Source organism: Bactrocera oleae, chromosome 5, assembly GCF_042242935.1.
Source record: "Bactrocera oleae isolate idBacOlea1 chromosome 5, idBacOlea1, whole genome shotgun sequence".
Lineage (NCBI taxonomy): Eukaryota > Metazoa > Arthropoda > Insecta > Diptera > Tephritidae > Bactrocera > Bactrocera oleae.
Window position 1 is genome coordinate 70,564,375 of NC_091539.1, and position 21,411 is coordinate 70,585,785.

The 21,411-nt window shown below is 37.4% G+C and overlaps 4 protein-coding genes across 5 annotated transcripts; 3 read left to right on the top strand and 1 right to left on the bottom strand.

Moving 5' to 3' along the window:
- Positions 1-76: 76 nt before the first annotated feature.
- Positions 77-3,770, top strand: Edem1 (ER degradation-enhancing alpha-mannosidase-like protein 2). The gene is made up of 3 exons (XM_014247076.3): positions 77-303; positions 363-1,488; positions 1,556-3,770. The coding sequence occupies exons 1-3, from the start codon at positions 182-184 to the stop codon at positions 3,224-3,226; spliced, it is 2,919 nt and encodes a 972-aa protein (XP_014102551.2). The 5' UTR covers positions 77-181; the 3' UTR covers positions 3,227-3,770.
- Positions 3,771-5,471: 1,701 nt separating this feature from the next.
- LOC106626976 (uncharacterized) lies at positions 5,472-6,163 on the top strand. The gene is made up of 2 exons (XM_014246889.3): positions 5,472-5,734; positions 5,810-6,163. The coding sequence occupies exons 1-2, from the start codon at positions 5,572-5,574 to the stop codon at positions 6,100-6,102; spliced, it is 456 nt and encodes a 151-aa protein (XP_014102364.2). The 5' UTR covers positions 5,472-5,571; the 3' UTR covers positions 6,103-6,163.
- Positions 6,164-8,002: 1,839 nt separating this feature from the next.
- On the top strand, positions 8,003-12,688 carry Cyp318a1 (Cytochrome P450 318a1). Of its 2 annotated transcripts, none has more exons than XM_036365484.2 (8): positions 8,003-8,448; positions 10,374-10,565; positions 10,703-10,897; positions 10,974-11,043; positions 11,114-11,246; positions 11,375-11,614; positions 11,698-12,157; positions 12,218-12,688. In XM_036365484.2, the coding sequence occupies exons 1-8, from the start codon at positions 8,289-8,291 to the stop codon at positions 12,394-12,396; spliced, it is 1,629 nt and encodes a 542-aa protein (XP_036221377.2). In that variant the 5' UTR covers positions 8,003-8,288; the 3' UTR covers positions 12,397-12,688. The 2 variants fall into 2 exon arrangements, with proteins under 2 accessions (XP_036221377.2, XP_036221378.2); XM_036365485.2 differs by lacking the exon at positions 8,003-8,448 and adding an exon at positions 9,297-9,442.
- A 185-nt stretch (positions 12,689-12,873) lies between these two features.
- Npc1b (Niemann-Pick type C-1b) lies at positions 12,874-18,861 on the bottom strand. Its single transcript, XM_014246876.3, has 10 exons — positions 18,672-18,861; positions 17,102-17,350; positions 16,084-17,039; positions 15,728-16,029; positions 14,991-15,673; positions 14,662-14,914; positions 14,269-14,568; positions 14,096-14,205; positions 13,881-14,035; positions 12,874-13,765 (listed from the first exon to the last, which is right to left on the bottom strand). The coding sequence occupies exons 1-10, from the start codon at positions 18,676-18,678 to the stop codon at positions 13,028-13,030; spliced, it is 3,753 nt and encodes a 1,250-aa protein (XP_014102351.2). The 5' UTR covers positions 18,679-18,861; the 3' UTR covers positions 12,874-13,027.
- Between the last annotated feature and the right edge of the window lie 2,550 nt (positions 18,862-21,411).

Consider the following 21,411-nt stretch of genomic DNA (forward strand, 5'->3'; position numbering starts at 1 on the left):
CAAATAAATCAACCCTGTCTGTTATACAGTGAACATACCGCAACGGTAATCAGATGTTTAGGTTGTTTACTTCTAAAGTTGTCATATTTGTGGTTTTGCGGTGTGGCAATTTTCTTTATTTATAAAAACATTAATTAGATTAGTGTAGATAATTAAAAAAATTACATTTATAAACCGTAAGATGTTTAAAAATATATGTTATTGGCAAATGGGAGTAATATTTATATATCTTATCATCACACATGGAACTCTAGAAACTCAAGGTGTTAGGTTTTATTCAAAAGAGCGCATCTTGGAGCTAAGGTTGTTTCTAAGGATTGATTAATGGATATAAAATTGAAAATAATAATTTTTTCTCTTAGAGAAAAGGTACGTGGGATGTTCCAACATGCTTATGATGGTTATTTACAGTACGCTTCTGACTACGATGAGCTACGACCGTTAACTTGTGACGGCATTGACACTTGGGGTAGCTACTCATTAACTCTTATCGATGCACTGGATACACTCGCTACAATGGGCAATTATACAGAGTTCCGACGAGTTGTTAAAATTCTGGAAACAGTGAATTTTGACAAAGACATAAATGTGTCAGTTTTCGAAACAAACATACGAATTGTGGGTGGATTGCTTTCAGCGCATATATTATCAAAACGTGCTGGTGTGCCCTTAGAAGAAGGTTGGCCCTGCCAAGGTCCATTACTACGTTTAGCAGAGGACGTGGCGCGTCGACTATTGCCCGCATTCGATACTGCTACCGGCATGCCATACGGCACTGTGAATTTGCGTTACGGTGTGCCGAAAGGGGAGACTTCAGTTACATGTACCGCTGGTGTGGGTACATTTCTAATTGAATTCGGAGCACTGAGCCGACTTACAGGCAATTCAATTTATGAAGATGTCGCGCTCAATGCAATGCACTCATTGTGGGAACGACGCTCGGCAATCGGACTTTTTGGCAACCACATTGATGTGCAAACTGGACGATGGACAGCACTTGACTCAGGAATAGGTGCGGGAGTAGATTCATACTTTGAATACTTAGTGAAGGGTTCCATTATGCTTAATCGACCCGAGTTGATGGAGTTGTTTCACGAAGCACGGGAGCACATAGACAAGTATCTCAAAAAAGAAGACTGGTATGTTTGGGCCAATATGAATAAAGGCCAAATTACTTTACCTGTTTTTCAATCACTTGAAGCTTTCTGGCCAGGCATCTTAAGCATGTTTGGCGATATAGGGCCAGCAATGCGCACACTAGTAAAATATAGCACAGTGTGGCGAAAATACGGATTTTTACCAGAATTCTATAATATACCACTGGGAGAGGCGTCGCCAAATAGAGAAGTTTACCCTTTGAGACCTGAATTGATCGAGTCAGTGATGTACTTATATCGTGCAACAAAAAATCAATTTCTTTTAGAATTGGGTGACGACATAATACAGACAATTGAGTTCAGCGCCAAAACGCGATGTGGATATGCTACGGTGAGTATGCTTCATACATACAGAGCAAAATATGTTATAAATGAATAATTTTTGTCCTAAAATATAGATTCGAAATGTTGTTACACACGAGAAAGAGAATAGAATGGAATCTTTTTACCTCGCAGAAACCACAAAATACCTCTATCTACTTTTCGATGAGGATAATTTTCTGCACAATGACGGTGCTGTGGGCGATCGGCTGCAAACTCCAAATGGTGACTGTACTGTAAATGCAGGTTCTTATATATTTAACACAGAAGCTCATCCCATCGACATGTCTGCGTTGTACTGTTGCCATGACATACACGATGACATTTTCGACAATCTAGATCATCGTATATTTAGTGATGCAAATATGCTTAAAACTGAGCGTGAACGAATAGTAGCGGAGCGAGAGATTAATGAGGCATTCACTTGTGGCGAACAGACGACGTCAATCATAAAAGAAATAAAACAACAAATCGCTAATACACCAACTGGAGAAGGCAAATTGAAGACTGTATCCACGGCACCGGTGGATATAGATGTGTTCGATGAGTATGATAACCCTGCTGGTGAGAGGCTGGTGGAGAATTTCGAGCGTATCAAAAATGCACGTAAAGTAAAACAGGAGCCCGTCGGCACAGCTGAAGCTGTTGAAGAAGATCAATCTGTATCAGTCAATCATCTGACTGTAACAGATTTGAACGAATTCTTCGCAATGAGCCGCGAAGATTTCTTACATTCTGAACTCGCGCTGCATTATGTGCACGGTTTTATGCGGAACTTTACGCTAGATGCACGATTTATATCGGGACTTCAGCTCTTGCACAAGAATATAACAGCTGTGTTGGGTGCAGTGGTACAAAAGGAGTATGAGAGTCGAACGCGCACACTGTGGGAGCTCTATGACCTGCAACAACAGTACCTAGCAAACGTCAATTTAATTGCACGTCTGGATATACTCGCCTTCCGTGATACCGATTTTGAGCTGCTTGATCGCGTGCTTACAGCGCTGAATCACAGTGGCAGTGATGAACTAGAACTAACCGATGATAGCGAAAATGTTTCGTTGCGTGTAATGCTACGACAAATGACCCTACTGCATGCCGACTATCAACAGGCACTGGTCAATACCACTGCCATGCAAGAGTTCCTATTGAAAATACTGATTAATGGCACCTCCGATAAGAAACGTACCTTTACACCTTTGCTGAATGAGACCGAGATACTCGCGCTATTCGAAGCAGACGATGCCAAGCCAAGCTACGCACCACAACCACTCTTCGCACACGTACGCAGAATAGTCGAGTTCAAGAAGCGTATAATGGAAACCTTTGACCGCTTACAAGCTCTAATGATCGAAGATGGTCTTACCAAGCAGCCAAAGGCCATTCTCACTGATGAAGCAAAGCCTACAACTAAACCCCCAAATGAGGACCAAAATTCAATGGCAACAAAGGAACAAAACAAAGTTGTTAAGCAAAGTGTAGAGGACAGCGGCGGCGGCGGCAGCGGCGGCGGCGAATCTGTGTGGTCGCAGTTGGTGCACACGATTTTGCGTAAAACCACCAACCAGCGCTACCAATTCAATGAAGCGCTGCTGCACGAGAAGGTGCGGATATCGCTGCAAAGCTACCCAAAACTGAAAAGGCTAAATGCAACGGTAAAAACGAAAACGCGGCGTGGCTATGAAGTTTTCACCTGTGACACCCCAAATTTTGTGGATAAGTTCGCCTACCGCGAATACTATCCATAGCACAACTGGGGGCTCCAGCATTGTTATCAGCTTAACGATGAATTTTGTATTATAGTAGTTATACAGCCTGAAGACTTGCAACGGAATTTAAGCTTCTGCAACAACTAAAAGTAACGCTTGCTTTAAGATTCATTGTGGCGCTAGCTCCTCAATGTGTAATATTGTAGTTAAATAGTGGTAATTTGATTTACGTTATTCCTAAAGTAATGTATTTGTATTTACTTTTTTAATTAAATCAGGTTTAGAATAATGTTTTGCAATAAAGTGGTTTCAAATATTGAAATTCTAAATAAGAACTCGCACCATGGCGCAAAGTCATCGTTTTTTGTTTTTTTTTTTTGTTGTATTTAGATTTTTTATGCCGTTATAATAAGCTTCAATTTCATTGTGAGTAATTTAAGGACAATCGCAAAATAACTTCTCTCATGTATGAATGTATGTGTTTGTGGCTAAGAATGTATAATTATCTACACTGTTAGTTGCATGCACAATTGTGAACAGAAATTAGTAAATAATAATAAATGATTATTATTTTAAAATCTAACATTTTTTGTGGTTGAATAATTTATTTTTGTGCTTGAGTTAATTCCTTCTTCTGCCTAAAATAGTTCTTGGATATTATCGTAATTGAAACATGAAATGTTAAATATGCTGACAAATTTTGCACTAAAAGAAACTCGTTTTTTAAAAGCTTCCTTTAGTTAAGGGGTTATATGGGTTTCGCGGCTGCAAAAAAAAACTTTATTATATAATTTAATTTTATAACATTTCTAGAATATTTTACTAAATTCGCAAGTTGACACCAGTAATGGTTTTGGAGATACATCTTTGAAAAGTTGCGCGCTCGAGGTCAGCTATATAGTCACTTAAAACTTTAAACGCGTTTTTCTTGAAAGTGTATTTTCAAAGTCGGTTGTCAGGATTTGCACACGTCTTTGAGATATAATTTACAGTCTAGCCGCGCAGGATTTTTTTGTTCAATTACAACTATTTAAAAATCAAAAAACGTCGAAAAATGTTCACCAAAATTTGCATGTTTTTGTAAAAACATCTGCCAAAAATACAATTTTCACTTGATTGGTTTTTTCTCACCCTAAAACCTGGTCAATGGTTCAAACACATATTTTTTTTTGTCTTTTTCCCTTTGATGATCCTGTCTGAAACTCTGCTGTCAACGCGGATGCACCTTTTTTTCCGAGGGACTGCCGGAAATGACGTCGTAATGACCGAGTTTTGAATATTTTCCATTGAAAATTTCACAAAATCTTTATCAAAAATGTATCTTCGAAATAATAAAAAGTTTGAATAAAATATTTAATATTTTAAATGAAAAAAAAAAATTGAAAATAGGGCGTTTTTTACTCGACGAAACCCATTTAACCCCTTAAGGGTCACAGTTAGTGTGACAGCCTAAAAAAGTCGATTTTTGGATATTAAGGAAAAAAGCTACTGTATCAATTATTTTAGAATTTCTTTGATATATTTATGTATATTTTAAGAATACATAGTAAAATGTTGAAATGAAATTAAATATTTTTCGAGTTACGAGTCGAACTCCGATGGCACTTAAAAAAAAGTCTTCTACTGCTGCAATAATTCCGGCCTTCTCCGTGGATGAAACTTAAAAAAAAAAATTAAACTTCGGTTGTGAAGTTGTAATACACTTCACTAATACAAACGATTGCATACAAGGACTGAACACTGATCGCTCAGTTTGTATAGCAGCTATATGCTATAGTGGTCCGATATCGTTGGTTCCGACCAATGAGCAGCTTCTTTGGGCAAAGCAGCTTCGTGGCAAACTTAAAATTTCCTGTTCAGTGTATAAAAATCTCTACTAGAAAATATTCTACGGCACATTAAACAGCTATAACGGAAACAAATTAGACAATATGATGTATACATACATATAAAACACTTAAAAGTTTTTGTTGTTGGAAACAGTTTACGGTTAATGCATTTGTTGCTCTGTGCAGCATAGTGCCACCGCTGGAGAAGTCTATAAACTTTCAATTTCATTTAATTGCTATCAAAAACTTTGTACTATCATGAGCATGTATGCACTCAACATTCCAACAAACCATAAATGACATTTAATCTACAATTCTTTCGTGCATACAAATGCGATTTTTCGCCACCCCCTCTTCTCCATGACATCTTGTCATGAAACAAAGTCAATTTGTTTCGTTGTAATTTGTGGCAGGCGAAAAGTTCGCTAATAATAAATGGGACACACATAACGGGGAAAACTGAAAATTTCACCAGTCAGTTTGTTGCCGAACGCGCCGGAAAGCACCACGCACCGAGCACGAGCTCTGCTTCTTTGATATTTCTGGAATAGCAACATGAGCGTACGCATAACGCCACCTATTGAGACTAAAAATGCCGATGGGGAAGAGGAGGAGGCACCGCCTAGAGCCGAATTGCCGTACAATTTCGAAAAGGAGCTTATAGAAAATCAAAATCGCCACTTTTGCGGACATTACACGTTTGTGCCATGCACATTAGGTGCGTTATACACACACACACACATGCATATATACTTGCTTATTCTCTTAACTTGAAACTCGTGTGCATTTGCAGTCGAACCGTTGGCAACGAAGTTCTACGCGAGACACGATCAAAACACTTTGAATGTCGAAAAGTTTACGAAGTTCGTTGAGCAGTGTGGCAGAAGGCGTGCACGTACCATATTGCCGCATCTGTCTGGTGAAGTGTATGGTTGGCTGCCGGCAGATCTCTCAGACAGTGTGAAGGCACTCAACTTCATTTGTGCACCGAAAATGCGCACCAATATGACAATACATGGCGAGAGGGTAGTTAGTGAGCGTGTGACCGAGCGACCGCCCTTTAATGGATTGCGTTTTATTGTTTGAAATGAAATTTATAGCAAAAAGAAATAAAATCGCAGCAAATTTGTTGAATTTCTTTCATGGACCTACCTCACTTCTTTCCTTTCAACGCTTTGCATGTGTACACATATTAGTGTGTGTATGTGTGTGTGTGCTTCTGCTGAATTCGACAATATTCGTGATTATTTCTGACATGCAAACCCGTGAAGCCACAGCAACCGCATTTATTATAATCAGTTATTTATTATTAACCAACGAAATGTTTTTCTTTTCTTCTCTTTTTACGGTTGTGGTTGCAAACAAATTGTACATACTTACAAGACGTGAATACATATGTACAAACAAGTGCTTTGTAGTTTTTTGGTGGGCTGGAATGTTTTAAATGCTTTTAGCCAATTACTTTCGGTGAGGAACAATTGGGAAATTGTTATGTGAAGAATAAAATGTTGGTTTTTGGTTTAAGGGAGATTGCGTGCGGTTCCTAGCGTTTAACGTATGTTACGTATACGACGGGGACACCGCGGATCCACATTTGAGTTTCTTTTTCGAATAACTGTTATTTATTAATATAATATGTTCACTTAAGCTTGTAATTTCAACTCATAGCCAAATTATTTAAATTTAAATTTTATTCTACAATCCTCCAAATATCATTTTTAAATTGTTATTGTAATAGCAAGGCAAGCAGAAAAGTGAAAAAGCTCAACTTTTGAAATGAATTAATTGTAGGACAAAATCTTGTTCTAAGAATTAGAGTATCTTCGTTTTAAAATTGTCCTAGTAATATCGTTTTACCAATATGCGAGTTGATAGGCCTTGGCAGGATAAATAGCCGTGTCCAAACCAGTTATGTATGCCCGATTGAGCATTGCTTCAAGGTTTCGGCTGACAGAATTTGCGATACAGCAATACAACTAAATCAATCTTGAGCTGAAACATATCATTATTTTCTGAAAGACACATACACACATTTATCTTTTTTCATAGTTGAATCCTCAAATTCGTACCCTCGGGTTTTTACTTTTTGGTTTATTTGACAGTAAATGTGATGCCTATATATATTTCGGCTCTTAAAATTATTCGAATAACGAGAAAACCGATTATTCGAACATCCGGTTTGCAACCGTTCGTACGAACACTAACCGAATAGTACAATTCAATTGCGATTATTCGAATAGTTGCTCTGCGGCGAGTATTTGAATAAATGAAAATTCTTTGAAATCTAAGCAGCCTTTGATTTTTGCCTTTTTGTTTTTTTTTTTTTGTTTTTTTGAATGGACGCTTACTATGAGAATAGACAACGAAAGCTTAACCGAAATGCGAAAAAAAGCGGTTAATCGAATAGTCGACAACTTATGACTATCCTTAGCTGACCATTTGAAAATTTTAAACGTCCCGGCTGTCCCGGGCTTAGAAATAAAAAATAAAATAATGAATTGAATAAAATTGTGTTGCCCTCTCACCTATTATATGTCGCGATTTTCAGTGAATTATACATACATGATACACCGTCCTGGATTTTGTCAGGACAAATAAGATCACCTAAGACTATCCGTATAGTGAAAACCGAATATTATTATTCGAATTTATATTCCGGTTAGTCGATTAGTCGAATACCAAGAGCTCTACTATATATACATAATAATATAATTCGTATCTCCTAATTGTAGTAACTCAATGTCAAAAACAAATGCAATGTAGTATTAACCCCAAAAGTGTCCAACCGAAATTCCAAAACAATGTCTCATTAAAATTAGCAGTAAAATATTAGAATGCCTTCTGGGCGGCATTTACGACACAAACACACAAATACATGCACTTCTATGCATATTCATTATGTTTGCCTATTTATACCCAGCGCCAATATACAGGCGCGTATAAAAGCAGTTAGAAAGCGATATTGTCTTTCAGTTAGTGTGGCATTTTCTATCCGGCAATACCTTGGTCGCCTCACAATCAAAGCCTTCCTCAATTCGTTGTGTCTTCAAGTTCAAATGTTCAAGTTAAAAACAGTTTCTGCGAAACATACCGTTGAATAATAAAAACAATAAAAATTCAAGCACGCGCGCACACGCGTTGTTAAAGTGTCCGTAAACGGTCAAGCGGTGATTAAAGGCGACGTCGTTGTTTGCCTACAAAGTGCAGCTAATTAGGCGAAATCAAAACAAATTTTGACAATAATTACTTACTCAGCCATCGAACGGTGTGTGATGTTGCAAGGGGCGCTATTGGTTTTGTTGTTGCTGATCTGTACGGCTGTTTGGTGGCAACGCAATGCGTGGTTGCTGGTGTGGCGCCTCAATGGTTGGCGTGGCTTGCTGCAGCAGCCATACTTGTGGTTCATCTTTATCTTTTATCTGGAGCCAAAGAGTTAAGTTCACAAATAAACATAAATATATTCGAGTAAACGAGAGCCTCTGCCGAACTTTTAAATATTTTAAAGTAATATATCTTCCACATATTTAATTTAACATAAACAAAACTAAACTCATGATCGACGTTCGAAAGTAATGTAGGTACTACGTAGTCTTTAACAAACGAATTCAACAAACGAGCACCACAAACCGAACGCAAATTAACAGGCTTCATAATTCGTGCCATTGCCATGCCCACAAAATACCGTTAATCGAACAGAAATAAAGCACCATAACAAAGTGAAAATTTAAATTTAATACATAAATCCACAGTTGGGAGGGACGCCTGAGGTGTAATACTTAATAAAAATGTGGACGTGACCTTATGCTCTAATACCACATATGTAATACAAACTGTAAAAGCTATGCCAAGCGAATTTTGTGAAAACATTTTTATGTGCTGTTAATTAATACAGTTGAAAATAGATGTATTCAGACATCAACCACACCCAGCTAACTTACAAAACTGTTCAGCGAAACATTAAATTCGTCGAAAAGAATAATACGGCAGCCTTTCTTGGAAATTGCTTCTACATAGGGACAACTTCAGTATATACTCAATCGATCAATCCTTTATATTACTGTTTAAGAATGTGGCTAAAACGGTTCACGACTACTTCTCTTATGCAACCTTTTTTTCGACTATGTCAAGGATGACTATGTAGCATAATTCAATTATATAAGGTTGTGTCGATACAAATGTCAAAAAAACTTTTTTTTTGCTGTTTTTCTTATAAATTTTCTATATACAATTTGATGATTTTGTGTGATTACAATCTATTCGTATTCAGTTGTTACTCAATAAGCGCATTTTCGTTGGTTTGAAGCTTAGAAAAATTAAAATTTGAATCATAAAATCAAAACAATACAAAGCAAAACGGATGATTTTGACATTATGGATCCATTACTTTTGACAAATTTTTGTTTTTCGGCTATCGAGACAACCTTATGTAATTGAATCATGTGTAGATTATTTCACTTTACAATGTACAGTTTGGTTGTATAGTTTGGTCTTGAAATGAAAAAATACTGTTTTCGGTAGGAAATATATTTTTTTATTCAATATAATCTCCCTTAGCTTCAAGTTTCTGAATTGGTAGTAGTCGCTGGGAGCCAAATCTGGTGAATATGGTGGATGCTCAAGTAATTCGTACTGTAATTTGTTGAATTTTATCATTGTAAAAACACCTTTGTGAGCAGGTACATTGTGTTGATGAAAAATAATTTTTCTGTGCTGCAAATCAGGTTTTTTCTAACGAATTTTTTATGTAAAATTCTCCATGTAAAATATGAAGTACTCATTCGTTTGAGATGCCTATGGCATTAGCAATTTCACGCTTAGTCAAACTTGGATCTTCACAAATAATATTATAAACTTGCTCAACAATTTCTGGTGTGGTTGCGGTTTTTGGTCGTCCTTCGAGTGGATCATTTTCAAGCCTAGTACGACCACTTTTAAATTCACTAGCCCAAAATTTAACGGTGCGTTTTGAAGGTGAGGACTCCTTATACACTTCTTACTATTGTTCATAAATTTCCTTTGCTTTTAAACCTTTCAAAACAAAAAATCTAATCACTGCGCGATATTCAACTTTTTCCATATTAAAAAAATACTCTGACACGTCCACTCAAATGGCTTGTAAACAAAGAATTAATTGACAGAAATGACTTGTAACTTTGCATGTGTTCTCACGACAGATGTACCAACTTGAGTAAAAAAACTTTGGAGCTAGTAGTGCTATTTCTTGGTGAGCACTACTAACTTTTCAACCAACCTGTACATCAAAAATAGTGAAATCGAGTAATTAGGAAAATGTTTGAACACTAAAACTCATCTTTCCGAAAAGTTTTGTTTTTAACATGTTATTTAATATTTTTTAGAACTCCTCCAAGTCGTGTCCCACATACGTCCTTACTTTCAACGGCCACTGGGCATCGTCTTTGGCAATAAAAGTGTTATCTATGTCGATGATCCCATAACCATGGAACAGTTCTTTAATGCTCCCGAGTGCATTGACAAATCGTTTTTTCAAGATGGTTTTTGCTTGAAACGTGGAATTTTACATGCTAAGGGTAATATGAGAAAACATTCACCTTTAGTATTTAATAATGATAGTTTTATAGTATATATTCATCCCGATATCTATTGGATACCTTTACCTGGGGAGAATTTTACCTTTGTCATATATCTAAATATGTTTACAATTTAGGGGCCGCTTGGAAATCTCGTCGCAGGCAGCTGGATCCTGCTTTCGGTTCTAAGGTCTTACTAAGCTTTATCGACACCTTCAACACCGTAGGAAATCAGCTGGTGCACAAATTTGAAACGGAATTGTTAGGCGATAATATTGAATTTGAAACACTTGACGAAATGTTTAGCAGAGCTGTGCTCGAGGTTTCGTGTCGTAAGTCAACTTAGTTCTAAAAAAAGATGAAGAAAATTAATTAATATGTTTTCAATTGTCTGATCTTATCAATTAGAAACCACAATGGGCACGGAAACCAATTTCACGGCCGCAGACACACAAGGTATAGCAAAGACCTATAGCGAGTAAGTAACACCATTTTTATTTAATATCCTTCAGCTCAGCTAATCTATCGTGTATGTGCGTTTTGAGCAGACTAATGGGTATATCAGCACTAAGAGGTACAAAACCCTGGTTACAGGTTGACTTTCTGTTTCGTTGGCTGGACGCGGAAAATTACAAACGCTGTCAGGAACTCATTAAGCACTTGGAAGATTTTGTAAGAGTTGTAAGTACATACATATGTATATATTTTTGATGTAATTACAAGACGACAAATTTTGAATATAATCTAACCTAACTTAACCTTATGTCACATGTTATCTTTTAACATCCATTATACTTATCCTTCTGCAGATCGTGCAGAAGAAGCACGCCGAGTGGAGGGCGAGCGGTGAATGCCATATGGGGAACATTGGCACCGATAGTGGAGGCGCAAATGCTGATGGTGCCGAAGATGTAAGAAATATTCGTAATATATCTTCGGAGAATACCGCTCGAAAACGTATTTTTATTGAGCAAATATTTCATATGGTTGATTCTGGGGAACTGCGAATGGAGGATGTTATGGACGAGGCGCTATCTATGCTGATGGTGGTGAGTATGAGTTGCCAGTTTGAAACTCACTTGAAACCTACTCTCAATGTCTGACATTCATATATTTATTCTATGACTATTAGTCATTCGAGACGATTTCCACAAGCGTTCTGGTCATCATGCTACTTTTGGCTATGCATGAGGATCACCAGCGCAAATTACGCGAGGAAATCACCGCAACCTTTCCCCAAGAGCAACATATTGCCAATATCGATCCTGTACAGTTATTACAAATGAAATATCTTGATGCTATAGTATACGAGTCATTGCGTCTACTGACTACAGTGCCGTTTAATATGCGCGCGGTGAGCCGAGATTTCTTTATAGAGCTGTCTTCGCCCAGCGGCTCGAAGTGGCGCGCCAAAATACTCAAAGATACTGCAATCGTGTTTGATGCGTTCAATATGCAACGGGATCCGAAGTATTGGGGGCCACATGCACAAGAATTCTACCCCGAACATTTCATCGCAGGAAACTCGAGCGCAGCGGGACGACATCCGTACGCGTTTGTGCCATTTGCCAAAGGACTACGTTACTGTATCGGTAAAGTCAAAGTTTTAAGTATGTGTTTGCATTGCTAATTTTTCTTACCCGTTTTTTCAGGAAATCGTTATTCAATGTATTTGGCAAAAATATTTATAGTGAAATTAATTTATCACTTTGAACTTGGCACCTCAACGAAGCTGAGTGATTTGCATTTCGTCAATGGCATTTCGTTGAAGTTCGGCAATAGCGAAATCATTAACTTTAATATAAAAAAGATTGAACGCACTGGTATTTAAATTTTCTATCGCCTCATAAATTGGACGAGCTGAAAATGTAATATTCGAAAAGGAGATTTCATAAGGGACATTATTTTGTCACTACAAGCGCCAACGACACGTGACGCAGTTTAAAGCTGGCAATGCTGTGAGCCCAAAGCTTCTTGGCTTTCTACTAATCAAGAGAGACTCTTTTATTAACATAACGTATGTAGAGTAAGAATTAGTACCAAATCTAAAATAAGCGTCTAATAGCCAATTTGAACTTCTTATTTGTTTATTAAAATGAGGATTAAAAGTTTTCGTAAATACATTGGAATATAAAATATCTTATTACTCTTTACTCTTCTTAGTGGTTTTATTGTAATAGCATAAGACGGGAAATGGTTTCGGAGACTGCTGCAGGGCGAAAGTTCGTAGCAGGGTATATATTTGCGCCTATGAAGCTGCTGCGAGCTCCGATTATTAGCAGAGAACTCATTAAAACAGTTATCGCTGTAAATTTAAATCTTTTAAAGACCATTTTATTATTTTTCTACTTATTATTCATTATAAATTACAGCTTAAAATAATTTATTTATTGTCTTGGTATCGCACTAAGTTTTCTTAAAAATGCTATAAAACGAGTTTGATTAAAAACATCGTCATATAATTAAGCTATATTAATATTTTTGCTACTCTTCTTACTTGATGGTCCGAATATGCTGAGTAGAACGGGCAGTAATATAAGGCCATGCGCTGCTCCGATCAGCACAATACCGAGATACATACGGAAGTAGAATACTTGGAATACTTGTGATTTGGAGAAACCCAAAACGATGATGCCGGCAAACTTCGTGAGCGTAATACCCGAGAGAACGCTGCTGCCTGTTACTATGAGCGCTTCCTTTGCGCGATCTTGTGTGCTACCGATGCCATTTTTATACGAACGAATTAAATGAGCCACAAACTCGACACCGATACCAATGCACACGACTAAATTAACCAATGAAATTGCGTTGAGCGTAATATTCCAGGCCCACATCATGCCGAGCATATTGATTAGGATTATTAGAACCAACGCAGTGACCATCAGTGCTGATGGCAGATCCAAACCGGTGATAATAAATGTTACCAGGAATATTGTCAATAGTGTTACACCGAGAGAGAACAGTGCATCATCCCAGATGGTCAGATACTGTTCATAGAAAATGAAGAAAATGCAATAGGGGAAAATAGTGACGTCAAGTTCTTTCTCAGCAAACATTTCGTTTATATTGCTTGCGATGCGTCGCGCCTCACGAAGTGCTGAGTAAAATTGTATAGACGTGGTAGACGTGGCGGAGTACTGGAATAAGTGGGTATCCAAAATAGTCGAAGAGCCTTGTTCATCGAGTGTGTAAACGATAGCCTGATGTAAATAAAACGTAAAGCGTTTAATTCGTAAATATTGTAGTGGAAAGAAAGGGTTTTGCATTTCACTTTACTATTATATATTGTCAGTTTTGGAATATTGGTATACTCACATCCGCATATGATGCACGTCCGGCCTTTGCACATTCGCTGTCTGGCAAATCTGATAAGAAGAAAGGTATGTACTTTTGGAACGTTTCTGGGGATGGACGTAATCCATCCTCAGTAAACTCACGCGTGCAGGAGACGCAATCATCCGCCTTCGAGTCTGCAAAAGTAGGAACACTATTGAAGCTAACGTTACTAAGGAGTAGTCATAAATACTTACTGCTCGGACAGAAGGTATCATCCGTAGCGTTGACCTTGCAACAATCGTCTATACCAAGCCAATCAATATAATCATCTATCCAAGAGGAAGCTGATCGAGCAAGGTAAGTGCTGTAAAATGTTTGCATATGAACAACTTAAACAAAGGAGTAAGGTGAATGTGCACGTGCTTACATTTCGGGGTAAAGTGACTGCTGATAAAGCTTCACTGATACGGAGTCATTATTGCACTGCACACCGCCACAAATAACATTCTGATGATCTTGCAACGTATAATTTAGACCTGGCGTCAGGACCCAATAGACAGGCGCACCCATTGACAAAAGTTCATTCATGTATTGAAAATATTTAACGACGTGTGAATCGGTTGGCATGGACATTTCTTGATCCAACCCAAGCTCGATTGAAGGTGCTACCATCAGCGACAAGCAGGTGATTACCGTAAACACAACCAAAACAGTAACTGTAACCGGTCTATGGAATACGTAATAAACCATAAATATTTACATATAATATATTCTTGTTTCATTTATAAAAAAAAAAAAAACGTTAGCAAGACGATCATACCTGGAAAGCAAGAAAGGTGCGTAGAAACTTCTGAAGACCTCCTCCAAAATGCCCACATTCTGTCCATCACTAAGTTCACTTTTGTTTGAAGTCTTCAAACAACAGAAGAGGTCAAAGCGCCCCGATTCGGAACGACGTTCATCCAAAGCCATGAATGCAACAAAAGCGGTGATTTGGAAGAAGAAATTTAGTAGAATGGCCGCGGCAGCATACATGGCAAAGGTCTTTACGGCAGGCATATTAGAAATAGCGCCTGTGCAAACATACATATATATACATATAGTTGTTATCATAACGGCTTCATATTTGCCACATTGTTTTGCACTTACCTATAGCAAAGCAGGCAAATTCCGAGCCGGCAGTTTGTAGAATCGATGGACCAACTTGACCCATTGCAACGGCTATCGCCTCTGCCACATCCTTATACTGTCTTCTATCCAAACGATGATAGGCGTGCACCATAATGAAAATATTATCTACACCAACAGCCAACACCAGGAAAGGTATCACCTCAATTGCCAGCATGGTGGTGGTTACGTTCAGATAACTCCAGAAGCCCAAACTGCAAACAACTGAGGCCAGTACAACAATAATGCCGGCTATAGCGAGAACTATTTTCGATTCGCTAAAGAAGCGTTGGCAACTGCGTATTTTACCCAATGCTATGGCGACGTAGATAAACATGACGACATAGCTGATAACGACAGTAGAAACTTCACCCTCGGAAAGCTCAACAATTGCATCCTGAATGGATCTCTCGGCGGAGAATGCAATTTCCATTTGATCACTTGTATAATTCTTGAGCAAATTGATAAAAGCTTCCTCCCACTCCATGTTGGGTTTGAGTTCATTTGAAGACATTTTATTTTTGCCTAGAAAAGTGAGCACCAAGCCAGTGGCTAGTTGAAAGTCAGGGTCCTCGTCCGCCGATACTTTCGGCATGCCACCTACCGAGATACCAGGTTCAATTGGACCACCATAAGGAGCGAAACACGACTCCAACATGGGGACGCTGTTGAATAGTTTAAAAAATAACAAAACAACTATGGTATCTTATAAAACTCACCGCAAGCAATCTTCCAATTGGTTAAGGTATGTGTTTGTGTAGCCATTACTATCTTCGTATTCTCTATCGAATCCGTCCATATCATTTTGATAGTATCCATAGATTGATTGTACTAAGCAATTATCAATGGTTACCGTCTCTCCAACATAAACCATAGGGGCATAGCACACATCTGCCAAAGTCACACCATTCTCTGTAGTCAAACTTTGGATTTGTTCTTGCAGAAGGAAGACCTCTTTGAGGAAATTTTTTTCGAATGCAGGACCAAATGTTAGTATTCCCGCCGATGTATTGTGTGTAAACTGTAATAAATACATTTTGATTAAGGGTTTTGTTGTTTTATAGCCGCAACTTACCGTAGTTTGGTTTAACGGTTTGGCAAAAATCTGATTGGTTCGATAAAATGGCCCGAAATGTTCGTCAAAATATTTCTTTTCCTGACGTGTTTGACTCTCTTTCCCAGCCCAAAGATCAATGGGATTTGTAGTCACACTCAAGTAAATAACACCATAAGCGAGTCCACCAATTATCCAAGAGCAAATAGCCAAAACCAGTACCGGATGTTTTGCACAAAAATGACACCAACTGAGAAACAGTTTTGAAAGTATGGTATTTACACAGTCGAAACCCGTACAACATGAAGTAATGCTTATTTTCGGTTTGAAGATATTTAATGAACCGCAAAGTATGCAAATCATCACAAGCGCACCAAACACCAACGATACTATGAAGGTTATGCCATAGAGTCCAGCAATCATAAAACCTTTCTCTTCACCAGTTGGTGGATCCATGTATGGACATGAAGCGCTGCAATCGACACACGAGCAGGCATATGAGCCCTCCAACGCTTCAGTACAATTTTTCGCTGGCAGAATTAAACGCACTTCATCGCTGGACTCATTCAAATATTGGTAGTTAATAGGAAAGGGTACGTAATCACTCAAACTGGGGTCACCCATGAAATTGTACCATTTACGATGATCACAGGTTTTCGCATTGTAAGCACCACAGGCCAAATCCATTGCCGGACGACCCGTCTGTGTGTGCTGAATGCCGGCGCAGCTGTCGTAGACGGCTTTCACCGAATCGTCGTCAATTCTGAAATCGACTTCTGCGACAAATTGTTGATTCTCGTACGTGTCATTGTGGGCCTCCATGAAGAGACTCTGATTCTGCGCGCAGGTCATGCCGCAAATCGAAATAGCCATGTTGTAAACACAAACGGGACAGCGTGCAAATATGCCGTCGGCTTGAGCCATACTCGAACCCATCGTTTGAATTTGAGCAGCATCACAGCACAGCTTAAGCGGCCCTAAACGTATGGAAATTCATTAACTAAACTGTTACGACCGTTATGTGTAAACTGAGGTTTACCTTCTGGATCGGCCGCTTTATACTCAGCATACCATAGCGAGCAACGTTGTTTAAAGACAGCTTCAGCGCTCTCATCATTCACGGGTTGTGGCTCAATATTCGCTGCTTTGTTCAACCAATGAACACCAACCATATGGCTCTGGCCATACCAAATGCAATGGGACTCTTTTTCTTCCGCCGCCAAGCAAACTCGCAATTGGCTAGTTGCAGCAATTAGCAGACAAAGTGTCGCAATTATCACAGTGTTGGCTGTAAAATTGCAATAATGTTTCCATAAGTACCATATTCAGCCACAAACAAAATTATAGCACATCCGTATGTGGTTTTCGAAACGATAAGCATAGAGTATTTTGAGTTAGCTACCTCAATTTGGTCTTATCTTTTGCTCCTATCCAATTTATAATGATCATTAAAATTATAGTGCACACATAATTACGCATAGCTGATATTGGTGTATTACACTAGTTTACAGTCATTTTGCGACTGTGATGTTAGAGCTGATAAATAGCTGTACGTGATTTAAAATGTTTGTACTCAAAATCGTAACCAGGACACCTCAAATACCTCCACAGACCTCAAATCACATCAGTCGTAAATTTTTACTTCAGATTTGTTGAGTAGTTTAATTATTAAGGCATCAATTTCTCAGTTTTTGAAACAAAATTCCCGAAATCTACATTACCAATATTCTGGGATTCCTTTCGGATTACTACGAACTGTGTTTAAAGTCTGACATCATTTTTACCGACATACATGAACATGGGTATGTAAAATGAATTAAGGATTTTTAAGGGATAATAGAACTTTTGAAAGAAAGATGCTTGATTAAAATCAAGTAGTTTCGGGTGCTATGTGAACATAGCTTATTTCTAAAACCCGAATATACCCTATTAAACATGCCGTGTGGTTTGTAACACTCAGAAGCAAACGTTGTAGACCCTATAAAATGTATATGCGTGACGATACGCGACTAGTCCCGCCGATATTGAACCACAGCAGCATATAGCTGCTTTATAAGCTCATCAATCGAAATAAAGTTCTTGTATGAAAATCTTTCTAATTGACGGGATATCTGCATGATATTCGGCACGGATTATTATCCAAAGTAACGTTAAAATCCCCGAACATATTGTTCAGATCGGACTATACAAGTATTAGCATATAACTGCCATTCAGAGTGACTGTAGACCGGTTACGTTTTCAGATTTAGTTATACCTAGATTAGTAGGGTATTATAGTGTCACAAATTTTTGGGATTTTCTATATAACTGATGTTTTGATGTTTTCTAAAGTTCAAAAAATGTTGACTGGTCTGCAAACCATTCTTATCACTACAGTTCACAATTCACATCATTTCCATATTTAAAATTTAATGTTTTTCTGATAAAGACATAGAGCTAAATAGTTTCTGTTGTAAATATAATATCTATCTATTTAAATATTTGATGTTGATTGCAAGGATCACATATTTCAGTGAGTTAACACAAATAGTTCACAATTTTTTTAGCAAATTATTTATTGCCCTTTACTAATACTAAAGCACTTGCAGGCGGTTATGTTAACAACATACTTCTCATTTTGCTGTTATTTAAATAATTTTATGTTTGGCGTATTGAAGAAAGCAGGATTTCACGATAATCTGCGATTATCCTCCGGGCAACCGAAATTTATGCTTAATTATATCCGCAACACATTCCAAAATTTATCGAAAGAACACGACTGGCTTAATGCCCCTCCAGATGCAGACTGATTCGATTAACACAGTTACAACATTAATACTTTTAAGGTATTATCAGGCACATTGAATTTTCATTGCCTCTAGTGGACGATAAGATTTTACTAATTGCCGTCTTAACACCTGCAACTGAGTTTTTGATTGTGACTAATCAACCGATGTGTGATAATATTAGCATATAAAAATACCTAATCCAATGCCGATTGCAGATTAAAGAGGAGAATTACTGGCCGATTTTCATTTCATATGAGAGAAGTATAATATATTAATTCAATAAATTACGATATTATATTATTGGTAAATATGTATTTCACCTTAAATCCTTTTTTCCTTTTTTTTTAGTGTGTTAAGTGTTCATATATTTAATTTGACCATTGATACAGAAGGAATTCCAATAATTAATTGCTCCAGTTTGCAGGTGTTTTAACGCCTTGCGACTCATTTTATGGCTACACATACATATATATATGTACATACATATATACATGTACATATATTTGTATATACATAAGAAGTTCGTATGCTGTTATACAAACAAACAAACAAACTAATATGCCATCTAAAGACCAGCTGCTTATCAAGCAAGAAACCAGGTGTTTAGTAGAAAAACATTTGGTGAACAATCCAACCGCCACAAAAAAAAAATGTATGTACTTGTATGTGTTAAAAGTAAGCTGATTACATGCGCAATTATTGCTTCACTTATGGCTCTGTTATTGTGGAAGAAGTTCCAAAATAAGTTAGCAATTAGTGATAAGAAAGTTTACTAAATTAATTAATTGTAACAGACAGCCAAAAAAATAAAATTTTTGAGAGCAATTTTATATGATCAATTTAGGTGTCTTTGGGACGATAGATATTTAAGTCATCCTTCTACTTCTCCATATTACTTTTGTAGTACGATCTTCCAAATAGGTCACAGTTTCGGCGACTACTTTTCAACGACATTACTTTTCCTTATTTTGGGGTGCGTAAATCGGTGGCTGTCTAACAAATTCGAGCCCAAATTCATGAAGAGTTCTTCCAGAGTCGAAGGTGCCTGCCAAAAACTGTCTTTTGAATATTTTATAATTTTCGAATTTACTATACGCAAGCGGTATTTAGATGTTGCCGACAAATATTTCGCATTTACATCTCTTACATACTTATTTAAAGACTTTACTTGCCATGCAGATAGATGGCTTTTGTCTTAAATCCTATAGATATTCACCTGCCGTATGCTGATGACAGAATTAGGTTAATTAGTCGCGATCTAACGCATTTTTTATTTTGAAATGTAATGTAGGCTAGGGGGCTCTGGTGGATGAGACGGCTCTTGGGCTTTAGGAATGAATGTTTTATTAAACTTTAAGTGGTAACGGTGAATTTAGAGCCAGTGTCAAAGCTTTGAATGTATATGGTGGAGTGCCGTGCGTCTTCTTTCCACAAACACGATTCATAACACTTTTTATTCTCGATTAATCTGTTTATGAGAGATATTCGATATCTTAACAGAAATGTGGCTTCAATAGAGTAAATTTAGAAAAATAATTGTAATTTTGTTTAAATAATTATATTATATGTTTATTTCACTACAACATAATTCCAAATCTTTTAATCTAAAACAGGGAAAACCATAAAAATATTTTTTTAATTAAATTACTTTCTCTCGGCTTGGTGTCAGTATTTGGAACAACTTAAAAATAGAGCTTTTTCAACTCGCCTAGAATTATGCAACGTTTTCAATGTTCGAAAACGGCAAAGAAATCCATTAAACCAAAATAAATATGTGTATGCACAACCATCTGCACAAACGTATGTACATACCATAATCAATACATATGTACAATCACATACAGCTATAGTTGGGGTTATCAGTAGAATAAGAAAAGCTAATTTATATAATCAAATACAAATCTATATCAATATAATATTTTAAGGAGCTTCAAAAATGTTTTGGTGTGTAATTAATTGGGTGCCCAATTTAGTAGGAAGCCTATGGTACACCAAAATACATCACTGAGTCACTTACACTTGCGTTTGTTGTTATAATGCGGATAGGAAATAAGTGATATCTTATTTTTATTACAAATTTTTATTTCACTCAATGTAATAATTATTTAAAAAAAAAAAACAGCCGTGCGGATTCGATGTCGGACGAAATGATAGGGTGCTGCGATGATTCCATTGTAACGAATTCCGCAGAAAAAAAGACTATCTTTTCTGTTGTTTGGTGGTGCGTGCTGTCGACGTATGGTGGCAGCTTGCTGAGTGTGTGCTGTGCTCAGGTGTGGTGTGTTGCAATAGGGTGCTCCAGTTTGTACTGAGTAGAGGGGTGCGTTTATTTACTGAGCCTTAGCTCATTTAAAAACTTGGTTTAAACATCTTTCGCCCATCCTGACTTTGATACCGGAATATAGCGACAGTGTATTACTTTTTAGCAGTATTACCGATACTCTGTGCCGGCGATCACTTCACAATTTAGCCAACCTTTAATACCCCGGTTAATTGTAAATTTTTCTGTCACATCCACCAACCCCCCCATATTATCTTCCGCAAATAATTGCTAAGAAAAAAACTTTTCTAAGATAAACTT